This window comes from Sesamum indicum, linkage group LG9, assembly GCF_000512975.1.
Source record: "Sesamum indicum cultivar Zhongzhi No. 13 linkage group LG9, S_indicum_v1.0, whole genome shotgun sequence".
NCBI lineage: Eukaryota > Viridiplantae > Streptophyta > Magnoliopsida > Lamiales > Pedaliaceae > Sesamum > Sesamum indicum.
In genome coordinates this window covers 12190449-12201804 of record NC_026153.1, presented here as the reverse complement: position 1 = coordinate 12201804, position 11356 = coordinate 12190449, and the positions used below count along the sequence as shown (strand labels likewise).

At 39.4% G+C, this 11356-nt stretch overlaps 1 protein-coding gene across 1 annotated transcript; it reads left to right on the top strand.

Annotated features, from left to right (window-relative positions):
• On the top strand, positions 4913-5488 carry LOC105171258 (monothiol glutaredoxin-S2-like). The gene has a single exon (XM_011092312.2). The coding sequence runs from the start codon at positions 4982-4984 to the stop codon at positions 5288-5290; it is 309 nt and encodes a 102-aa protein (XP_011090614.1). The 5' UTR covers positions 4913-4981; the 3' UTR covers positions 5291-5488.

Here is an 11356-nt window from a genome sequence, read left to right as displayed (position 1 = left end):
ACTGATTCTAAGTGTTTGTTGCAGGACCAAGCCAGTAAAGCGAGTCTGTTTGAAGGAAATCTGTTCAGAAACTTGTATATTGTTAGACAGACTTCATATAATCTTACTTCCATCTCTGCTATCTGTAATAGTTCTTCAAATTCCGCTGATATTCATTGTAATGCTCAGACTTGGCATCATAGATTGGGGCATATTCCCTTGATCGTAATGAAACACATTCATCTTCCTAATTGTTCTAATGCTGCATCTACTGAACCATGTGAAGTGTGCCATAAGGCCAAACAAACTAGAATTCCTTTTCTTCCAAGTGATTCACAAGCCAAAGCCCCATTTGATTTAATACACTTAGACATTTGGGGACCCTATACAACCTATACCATCTCAAACTGCAGCTATGTATTGACAATCCTTGATGATTACTCTCGTTCCCTTTGGACGTACCTTCTAAAACAGAGATCCCAAGTAACCTCTGTCCTAAAATCCTTCTTTTTTATGGTTAAAACCCAACATTCTACAAATATTAAGATGATCAGAACGGATAATGGTTCTGAGTTCTTGAACAAAGATTGCCTAATGTTTTGTCAAGAGAATGGCATCATCCACCAAACTTCTTGCACATATACGCCTCAACAAAACGGTAGGATATAACGTAAACACAGACATCTCCTAGATGTAGCTAGAGCCTTGTTAATCCAAGCTTCATTACCTTTTAAGTTTTGGGGTGATTCTATTCTCACAGCCACTTACCTGATTAATAGGACACCTTCTAAGATTCTTCAGTGGAAAACACCCTTCGAGCGTTTAACCGGTACACTTCCCACTTATCACCATCTTCATATTTTTGGTAGCCTTTGCTATGCAGCAAATATTGAGCCCCATTGGTCTAAGTTTCATCCCAGGACCTTCAAGTGTATTCTCATAGGTTATCCCATGACACTAAAGGGATATAAGTTGTTTGACATGGACAACAATCGTGTTATTGTATCTCAAGACGTCCAATTCTATGAGGATGTATTTCCATTCTCTGTTTCTATTCCAAACACTAACTCTTGTCCTCTGCCTCTGTTAAATCCTTTTGCAGATATTATTTCTCCTTTTCATGATACTTCTTCTGCTTCTGTACCATCTCCTGAGCCGTCCTTGTCCACCTCTGACTCTTCTCCAGCTTCAGTACAACCACTTAGACGCTCCACTAGAATTTTTCAGCGTCCTGCTTGGATGAACGACTTTGTTTGCTCTAGTCAACATCCTTCTTCATTGCATTCGTGTACTCCTGCATACATATCGTTTGTAGCTTCCTTGTCTGTCTTGCAGGAGCCCAAATCCTTCTCTGAAGCAGTTCAACACAAGGAGTGGAGGGAGGCCATGGATATGGAGTTGCAAGCCTTGGAGGCTAATCACACCTGGAAAATTTCTCCTTTGCCGCCCGGTAAACGTGCAATTGGCTGTAAGTGAATTTTTAAAACCAAGCTTCGTGCATATGGGACAGTGGACAATACAAGGCACGTCTAGTGGCCAAGGGCTTAACCAGATTGAGGGCATTGACTATACGGATAGTTTTTCACCGGTGGCAAAGTGTGTAACTGTGCGTATCTTCCTCGTTGTTGTTGCTGCTTATTCTTGGCCTATTCAACAGCTCGACATAAATAACGCATTTATTTACGGGTACCTTGAAGAAGAAATTTTCATGTTGCCTCCTGATGGATATAATGTTCCTCCTAACATGGTTTGTAAGTTGCAGGGTTCTTAATACGGTCTCAAGCAGGCCTCACGTCAATGGAATGCAGAGTTCATTTTGAAGCCTACGGCTTATGGATTCGCTCAATCTGTCCACGACCACTACTTGTTTATCAAGCCTTCTTCTTCAGGCATTATGGCTCTGCTCGTTTATGTGGACGATATCCTCATCACAGGTCCTTCTCTCGATGATATTACTGCAGTTAAACGGTATCTTCACCAACTATTCACTATTAAGGATATAGGGGATGCGAGGTATTTTCTTGGGCTTGAAATTGCTCGTGGTTCTTCAGGCTTATACGTGGCACAAACTAAATATGTGCTGGACATTGTACGAGATACTGGCTTAGCTCAAGCTAAATCTGTTTCTAGTCCATTCCCTCCGGGTCTGAAATTGGCTGCTGGATCAGGTTCCCCTTTCTCGCGCCCTGAATCCTATAGGAGATTGGTTGGGCGTTTGCTCTATCTTGGTTTCACCCGACTGGATATTTCTTATTTAGTCCAGCAGCTGAGTTAGCACTTGAATCACCCCTGTGACTCACAATGGTGGTCCGTTACCTAAAAGGTTGTCCTTCAAGAGGCTTGTATTTTCCTGCTGCAAATTCGTTAGTCCTTCGCGTGTACTGTGATGCGGATTGGGCATCATGCTTGGACTCCAGACTTTCTCTCACAGGGTATTGCGTATTTCTTGGTGATGCGTTGATATCTTGGAAAACCAAGAAGCAGTCCACCGTTTCTCGATCTACTGCTGAATCTGAATATAGGAGTTTAGCTTCAACAGTTTGTGAACTCCGTTGGATATCATATATTCTTTTCTGATTTCCATGTTTCCGCTTCACTACCTATTGACTTGTTTTGTGATAATAAGGCCGCCTTGCACATTCTGGCGAATCCGATTTTCCATGAGCATACGAAGCATATTGAATTGGACTGCCACCTTGTTCGAGATGCTTACAAAGACAGGTTTATTTCCCCTTCCTTTCTGCAGTTAGCCGATGTGTTTACGAAGTCTTTGCCCCTAAAGACATTCTTCTCTCTTGTCTCCAAGTTGAGACTGGTCTCCTTCGATCCCTTCCCACTTGTGGGGGGATTATTGAAGTTAAGTAACAGCAAATAACAGAGCAGCAGGTTGAGGAAGAAGAAAACGTTGGCTTCTTGGATGCTGGCTGAAGTCGCATTTTGGCAACACGTTTTTTATGTTTCTGTGGTGTATTACTTATGTGTCAGCCTTATCACTTATTCCTATTATTATTGGGCCAGCTCATCGTCATATTTTTCAGTTTGTTACTTTGGCAATTATCTTGCGTGGCATATGTATATATATAGAGCAGGAGTGATCGTCTTCTCTGGAACAGAAAATTAAGAGAGATATTTTGCAGAAATGGAGAACACAATTTTCTCCCAAATGTTTACAGCTTCAATTGTTTTTCTTCCTTTGCAATTCAACATACCATAAAATCATAAATTCCAGGATGAGAATTGCAATTGCCTTAGTTATAGGACGACGGTTACCACCCTTAATACAAGATTAAAATTACAATTTTGTCCATAAAAATTGTGCAAGAGAAATAAGAGCTCATGACTCGTGATAAAAGCTATGTATGAGTCGCTTTAATAACCATATTAAGACAACCAAATAAGCATCTGAAATGTAGCTAGAGAATCAAGATGAGGATAAGAACCATTACAACATATATATAATCCTCTATATCTCTTATGCATGCAACAGATATTCACTCAGGAAAAGTTATACTTTTCTTTGCTTTTTAGTGCTCTATATATACAGTGGAGAATGTGGTTATCCAGTACTTTCTTCAAGTACGTACGGAGATCGATCTTATTTCTGATTTTTCGCAATCTCAAGAGTCGTTTTGAATGCGTTATGACTGACCTTCATTTGCTGTTCTTGTGCTGTCAGCAGTTTACGCGAATCTTTGTCTGGATGAAAAATAGAAGATGCCCAACAAGCTGATAAACCTGTTTAGTAAACACCTTTTCCTATTCTTTGCAAATCTAAAAAATTTGGACGGTGTTTGTTATTCCCAGAGATCACATGTATAAGCCAAAAAAATCGAATAACGTGGGTTCAATAGTATGATATATATTCTGTAATGAACAACGATAACACCTTCATTTTTTACTTTTTCAACAAAACACAGAAGGTAAAATATATTTTAGCCAATTTTTTAAGATGTAAAATTGTACTTTTCACCTTCATTAAAAAAGAAAAACATACAAAAATGAAGAAGCTTCTAAACGTGTGTAATTCAAATGGTGGAAAATAAATTAATTTTGGCCTGAGATTATAATTTGAAAAAATTAGAAAAGTGGAGGTGATTTGTTAAAAAAAAAAAAGAAAGAACTAATGGTTGAGTAGCAAAGTGCAGATGACCACATATATTGGGGTGTGTCTGGATCAAAATTGTCAATGCATGACTAAATTTGGCAAATCAAGACCAAATATGAGATGTTTAGGCCTAAATTCATAAAATAAAGGACTAATGATGTAAATGGAATAAAATATACTAACAACCTATAGTTACAGGACAAAACATAAAAATTTGAGTTTCTGAAATTATGTATATATATATATATATCAGTACAAAAAAAATTGAAGTTTTTTGCCTATATAAATTAATGATAACATGAGCTCAAAAATCATTTAAAATCAATACTATCTATCATGATCAAAAGAAATTCAATAAAAAAATTAAAGTATTTTACAGCAGTTAATTAAAATTTATCATAATTTTAATTATAACTAATATATTTATTATAAATTTTAGCTATAATTAATATTTGGGCTTCACCCTAATGTTACCATTCGGAGGAAAAAAACATGACAAGGTGTAAAATTCAGGACGCATAGTTGAGAAATTAGGCATAGAAACAGCAATATGCGGACATCCATAGCCCAAAAAAGTAAGAAAAAGGGTACTGCAGAATATAATCATAAAGTTGATCTTATTGATACCCTCGTGATTTTCTACAACCAATTCCTATGTATGCAACTTGCCACTCAGGACACGTCAAGCCCTTTATCATCTAATGATCAAATCCAAAATCCAGCCATATTTTCTGTAATCTTTGGACTAGACATGACCTCTTTATCGTTCCGCTCCCCATATAAAGAGGTCTTGCAAGTCCATCCATTAACTCGAGCTCGAGTCAAGCTAGCTTCACATATTTTCACCCTACTTTGACGTAATCTCTCACACAAGTAATTCAAATTTTCCGACCAACAATGGACATGGTGATGAAGTTAGGGATGGAGAAGGCAGTGGTGGTATTCAGCAAAACCAGTTGCGGTATATCCCATGCAATAAGTACACTTATACGTGGATTTGGGGCGAACCCTACGGTCCATGAGCTTGATGAGCTCCCAAATGGACATGAAATCGAAAAGGCATTGATGGCGTTAGGGTGCAACCCTAGCGTTCCGGCTGTGTTCATAGGGAAGGAATTCATTGGTGGTTCAAATGAGATCATGAGCCTCAATATAAGGGGCAAGCTCAAGCCATTGCTCCTCAAGGCTAATGCTATATGGATATAGACAAATTAAGTAGGAAAAAAAGAGTTAACGTGGACTTATTTTCATAAAATCCATATTTTCTCGATGGCCTACATATAGTTAGTACCTTATTATATTAGTACAGAGGGCTTCTCCTCGACATTCTGTAACTTTCTGTTGGTATATGATCTATGTAAGTGGTAGCCTTATATATATTTATGAATATAAGCCTGAGTTTTTACGACCCACAGGGTTCGGACACGTGTATATATATATATATGTATATATTTGATATGAGTCGACACTTATTGTTATTGTAGTTCTGCATGCAACGAAAAATATAAATCAAATTATGGTGACAATAGATGGATATATATAATCATGCATGCGCCGATTCTTGATCATGAGCTGAACTATAATACGTATATTGATTCAAATATTTGGGAGTACTGAATATTGGATTATAGATTAACCATATAATGCACAGTGTAATGTTACGGACAAGGCTGCATGCCATGGTAAATGATAGTATTGCACTATGAATTTACGACGTTATCATAATAAGGATGGAGGATGATTGGAATTGATTGATGAATTGTAGTTGGAACGTTCTGTAGACACAGATGTCGGATATCAATTGCTGATCTCCTGGCTAATTATTTATTGTTGAACAAAGTATATAATTACTGGGCTAAAATTATAATTTTCCCTCTATTATGCTTTATTGTTAAAAAATACATGTACAAAATACTTTTCCTTAGATATATGTTGGTTGTTAACAAGTGAAATCGAATTAGAGATGAAAGTATAAAATTCAACATAAGTTAGTGCTAATTTTATTTTAGGGATAATTACACTTCCATCCCCTAAGGTTTGGTGTGAATACATATAGATTTCATGTGATTTGAAAAATTACATCTAGCACCCCTAAAGTTTGCTTTCATCTAACAAATAAGTTTCGCAACACGATAGCTTTGTCTGTATATAATAAATAATTTTATATGCTTGAAAATATATTATAAATTATAATATAATATATAACTCAATACATTAGCTTTAAAAAAATCAATTTAAATGTATTACTGATACAATAGAAAAATATAAATACATAAAATTATAAGAAGTAAAATTATTATTTTATAGATAATTACAAATTTTAAAAAAAAAAAATAACCCCCTCCCCCGTCATGGGCAATAGCGCACAACTGGGCATCGACAATCACCCAAATACATTAGGGGTAGGATTATTTTTTTTATATTATATTATATAAAAAATTTATTTTAGAGTTATATACATATATACAATTTTTTTGTCTACTCATTCTTTAGGTGGCATTGTTTATCTAAAGAAAATATAGTCAGCAAAAGCCTCAAGTTTACAAGGCTAATTTAGTCCGTTTATCAAATTTTGGCCAATTTTTAAATATGGTTTCGGGAGTCCTAAAATTGCAAAAAAGTATTTACTTATAGGTCTATTTTGCTACCTAAAATTAGTGCCTTATTTTGCTACCCCTTATATACAGGACAGTAACTGTAATTAAGCCTTTTATTTTATCATAATAATTAATAATTTTTACAATTTCAAAAGTAGGGGCATTCATTTGGTAATCGAATCAAGCAAAATTTTGGTAATCCAAAATGGCATATTGAATACCGAATGAAAATTCTATATATATTCGGTTCTGTTCACTAAATAACTCTTTTTTTTTTAAAATGAAAAATCCTATTTTATTGTGTTTTTGTATATCATGTATTATATATATATATATAAACATTTATAAATATAGATTTATTTTTAAAAAATATATATGATATATTTTGTCTTGGGCCGAAGCCTATGACGGCTCAAGAGAGGGAACTGTAAAAGAGATGTTAGCACTCAAACACCTAAGTTAGTATTAAATTTTAGATAAAATAAAATCAGAAAAGTAAAATGAATGAAATGGGATATCGTGAAAAAGATGGATTGATAGTGCAAGAACACGTGGTAGTATGATTGTAGAATGCTTAGAAGTTGCTTAGAGAGAGAAAGAGAGAGAGAGTCGTCCCCCACATAGAGGAATTCAACCTGTATTTAGAGAGGGGATGCCCCTACTCGCAGGTTGTCTTGCCTACCTCCGAGAAGTTCAAGGAAGGTGGTTTCGGTAAAGGATAAGTCTTTCCTTATCAGCGGGAGAAGGTGCCTGGTAGAGGCCATTCTTATCTGGGAGACTTCGCGCCTGCCCGGAGACTTCTTTGCCTAGGAGTCCGTCCTCACCTACATGAGATAACCTGGTGGGAGGTAGATGTTGCCACTTAGATCGTCGGCCCAGCTAGACATTATGTTGGAGCGCGGGCTGCCACGTCTACAGGGCCTTTGGGTCGAACATCTTCTTGGGCCTTGCATGTGGACGGGTTTGTGGGAGGCCTTTTTCACATCGTCCTCCTTCCTGGGCTGCCAGGCTGCATGATGAAGTAGGCCACCCCAAACAACCACATCACTCAGTTGAGGAGGAGGATGTCTGCTGACTTCTTCATCGAGTAGGAGGTCTTCACAACTTAGGGATTTCCCATATATCCCCCTCTCAAAGTCCTCCTCAACTAGTTGCCTTCATCATCCTTGCAAAGTTCTCCACTCTTTTCTAGCTAGATCTTAGCCTAGCCATCATTACTCGTACAAAATGGGGCGTTGCTTTGATAACCAACCCCCACAGGCCCACGCCTTTGTTAACCGCCCAATGAGGGGTGGTTATTGGGGCTGGAGGCGGGCTTAACCACCTCCACTTCTCCTTTATTCCAGTCCTAACCTCAACCTCTTCACTTTCTTTCTTTCCCCATGATTCGAACAGGAGATAATCAACTTTTACTCCTTCAAAGCCTTTTATTTTTTATAAGTTTTCTTGCTATCTTTTCTTTCCTTTCCATGTTCTTGCTTCTTCAAGTTCATTATTTTCCACTTTCTTGTTTTTTATTTTAAACTTCACATAGCCTCCTCGAACGAATCCGTCAGATTTATAGGCGAGGTGCCACCTTGTGACCATCCCTTTGAAGCCACTTTTAGGAGGGCTGACCCAAATCCATCTAACTGCACTGGTGGCCAGAGTTGGAGCCTAAGATAGATCGCCACAGCCTCCCATCATTTACTGGATGAGTCCTCCGATGAGGAGGAGGTTAGGGGGGGGGGGGGGGAGGGGGGGGGCGTAACGAGAAGAGGAGGGTTCTTTCCCTGGTGAGGAAGAGAGGGATTCGAGCAGAGAGGGAGAGAGGGGTACTAGTTAGTTTGTGGGGAATGGGCTCCTACTTCCCTCAAGCTGTTGGGGGTTCGTCAACTGGTGGAAGATTTTGGGATTCCACTAGAGTTCACTATTTATGTGCCTTCCTCCCACAACTGTCCAGATTCCCCACCCCCCCAATTGTTTAAGCTTTTTTTCTTCCCAATATCGAGCGGGCCCATTCCTCTTTTTATGAGGAGGTTGCTTATGTTTTTTAGGTACCTCTCAATCAATTGCCCCAATTCTTTTCACTTGATGGCTAGGTTCGCCATGGTCTTACAATTTAAAGGTATTCCTATCAAAACCAAGATTTTCTCCCAAAAGCTTTCAATTGAAATGATCCGAGCCTGGGTTTGTTTCATTTTTCCCCGGAAAAGGAGCTCGCTTCCTTCCAAACCCCAGTTCTCCTAAAATTGAAATAGGAATTTCTTCTTTGTTTTGCATCCCTAGCTTTGGGCATTCCCTCAGAGATCGATCCATGACTTCCTCCCTGCTGCTCCTTTTTCGTCATCCGATAGAACAACTACATTCTCCCTTCTCTTGGAGGAGTTGAAATGAGGCCCTACGACTGTAAAGGCGTAATTGACAAGAGGCTCTTTATTGCTTTGGGTTGATTCCTCGAGTTGTCCCTCTGGGCGAGCCTTTGGGTGTTTTGATTGTCTTTCAATTTTATTCTTCTATTTGTTTTTCTTTTGCATTTTGCTAATATGAAGACCGTTGTTGTTTTATTCTTTTATCAAAACACCTCATGTTCAACAAACAGTTACGAAATCAAGATTCTAGGAGCCCAGGAGGCCGCATAGCTGCCACACCTCCTCCTGCGAAATCCTTTAGGGAGACCTCAGTCTCCAGTGATTAGAAAGGCAAGTGGCCTGCTGCCATAACTCCTAGGGCAACTTATAAGCGCACCAGGGTAAGCCCCTCAAGTGTCCCTCTTCCTGGCTTTGTACACCCTGCTGCCACGCCTCCTCCTCATCGGGACTTAAGGGGCGCTTCCTTTAAACCCCATTCTTTTCTTCTGGAAGCTTGTACACTTGGCAATTGGTCAATCATGAGAGGGAGGGGGAGTCCTCCCTAGCATCAGAGATTCTGATGGGACACTCACTCCGGGGGATAAATGCCTCTTGTACCCCGTGAAAGGAAGAGCTTGACAAGATGTTGTTTTCTAGCTTAGCCAAGGTAAGTAACTCCGGTCCTTATGGGTATGTCAATACTATTTTCTTCTTTGCCTACCTCCAATTTTCGGATTTCCAGGAGGCTGCGATATGGGGGAGCTTTTCTCTTAACCTTATGTGATGCCTCCTCCCCTTCAAGGGGATACTGAAAGGAGGAAATTGGAGGACAAGGTGGAACGTTTGTCGATCGAGATTTTCAAGCTGAAGGATGCGAAGAAGGAGGCCATGGGACGTATCAATAGGGAGGAAAGAAGATAACAAGTTGCAAAAGGAGCTAGTCGCCCTAAAAAAAGACCACTCAGAGGAGATCCGAAAAGCGACTGCTCAGAGTCGCTTAGATTTTCCCAAAACTGATGAGGGACAGAGGTACTTGGAGACTTACTTTGAAAGAAGCCTTCTAAATTAGTGGCAAAGATAGTAGGACCCTTTCGGGAGAAGTTCCCAACCCAAAGGCATCCTCCTTCTGGGGAAGAAGCTTCCTTTTTGAACTTTTATGTAGTTGTAGAGGGTGCCCCTGATTCGTTTGCCATTCCTCCTGCCCCTACAACTGACCCCCCCTGCTAATTCAAGTAATTAGGCGAACTACTTCTGTTGTTCGGTCTTCCCTAGCAAAATCTTTCTTTGGTTGATTTATTTTGGCGATGTTTTTCATATAATCGCCTTGGTGATATCCTGGGAGAGGTCGAAGAGGAAGTGCAAAGCACCCCTTGCATTGCCACCACGCTTGTCCCAATAGAGGAGGATGTACTAGAAGGAGGCTCCCTAGAGTTGACGATAGAGGACGCCCCTGCCCCCTAAGAGGAACTTGGTGCATAGGAGACTCCAACCCCATCTTGCAAAGTTGCTGAAGAAAAGGCCCCGTATGTGGGGTAGTCTGTTGATGTATTCCCCATTTTCCTTAGCAAAATAAATCCTTTTTCTTCGAATGCTTTCCCCTACCATGGGGTGGGGATGAAACAATTTTATTTTTTATTTTGTAGATACTTGCTCTATCCTTCCTCCTTATCTAAGTTTTAGCCAAGGAAAATGCCTTATTGAATTCTGTTTTCACTTGTTAATGTCTGAAGCTTACCACCCATAATCATTTACTGATTTGCTTGTTCCTTTAAGCGTGTTTGGGTTGATGGCTTGTTACCTTATGTTTGGCTTGGGGGTTTGTTGGACTTGAAGGTTTACTGCCTTGAGTTTAGTTTGGAATGTCTGTAAAATTTCCTCAAGATAGCAACTCCATTTTGCTTCTTTGAACCTGAATTTGAAATGCGATCCACTTTAGAGAATATAGTTAATTATGCATTAGACTACGAGGGGAAGGTATTGGTTTGATAGAATGGGGCGCGAATGCTTTGAACTTATTTCATGGGCTCATGAGACTTATTATTGAGGATGCATGTTTCTTTTCGTACAGGGCTTATTTCCAAATGATTTTAGGGCCCTGACCCAAAATTTTACATAACAGTATTTTAGAGAGATTTTTTACCTCATCTCCTGGGGGATGTGTTACTTTTGAGGAGAATGCCCCTCTGAGGAGGCGCTAGTTTTCGAGGATGATGTCCTTCTCGGGGGCATTGATCTGTTGAGAGGGATGCCCCTACGGAGGCATTGATTTTTCTAGCAGGATATACCTCTAGGGGCATTGAATTTTGAGAAGGATGCCCTTTTGGGGGGGGGGGGATTGGCTTTTT

What these genes read in the sequence shown, in the direction of transcription:
- LOC105171258 (XM_011092312.2), top strand. Translation starts at nt 4,982, where the DNA reads ATGGACATGGTGATGAAGTTAGGGATGGAGAAGGCAGTGGTGGTATTC.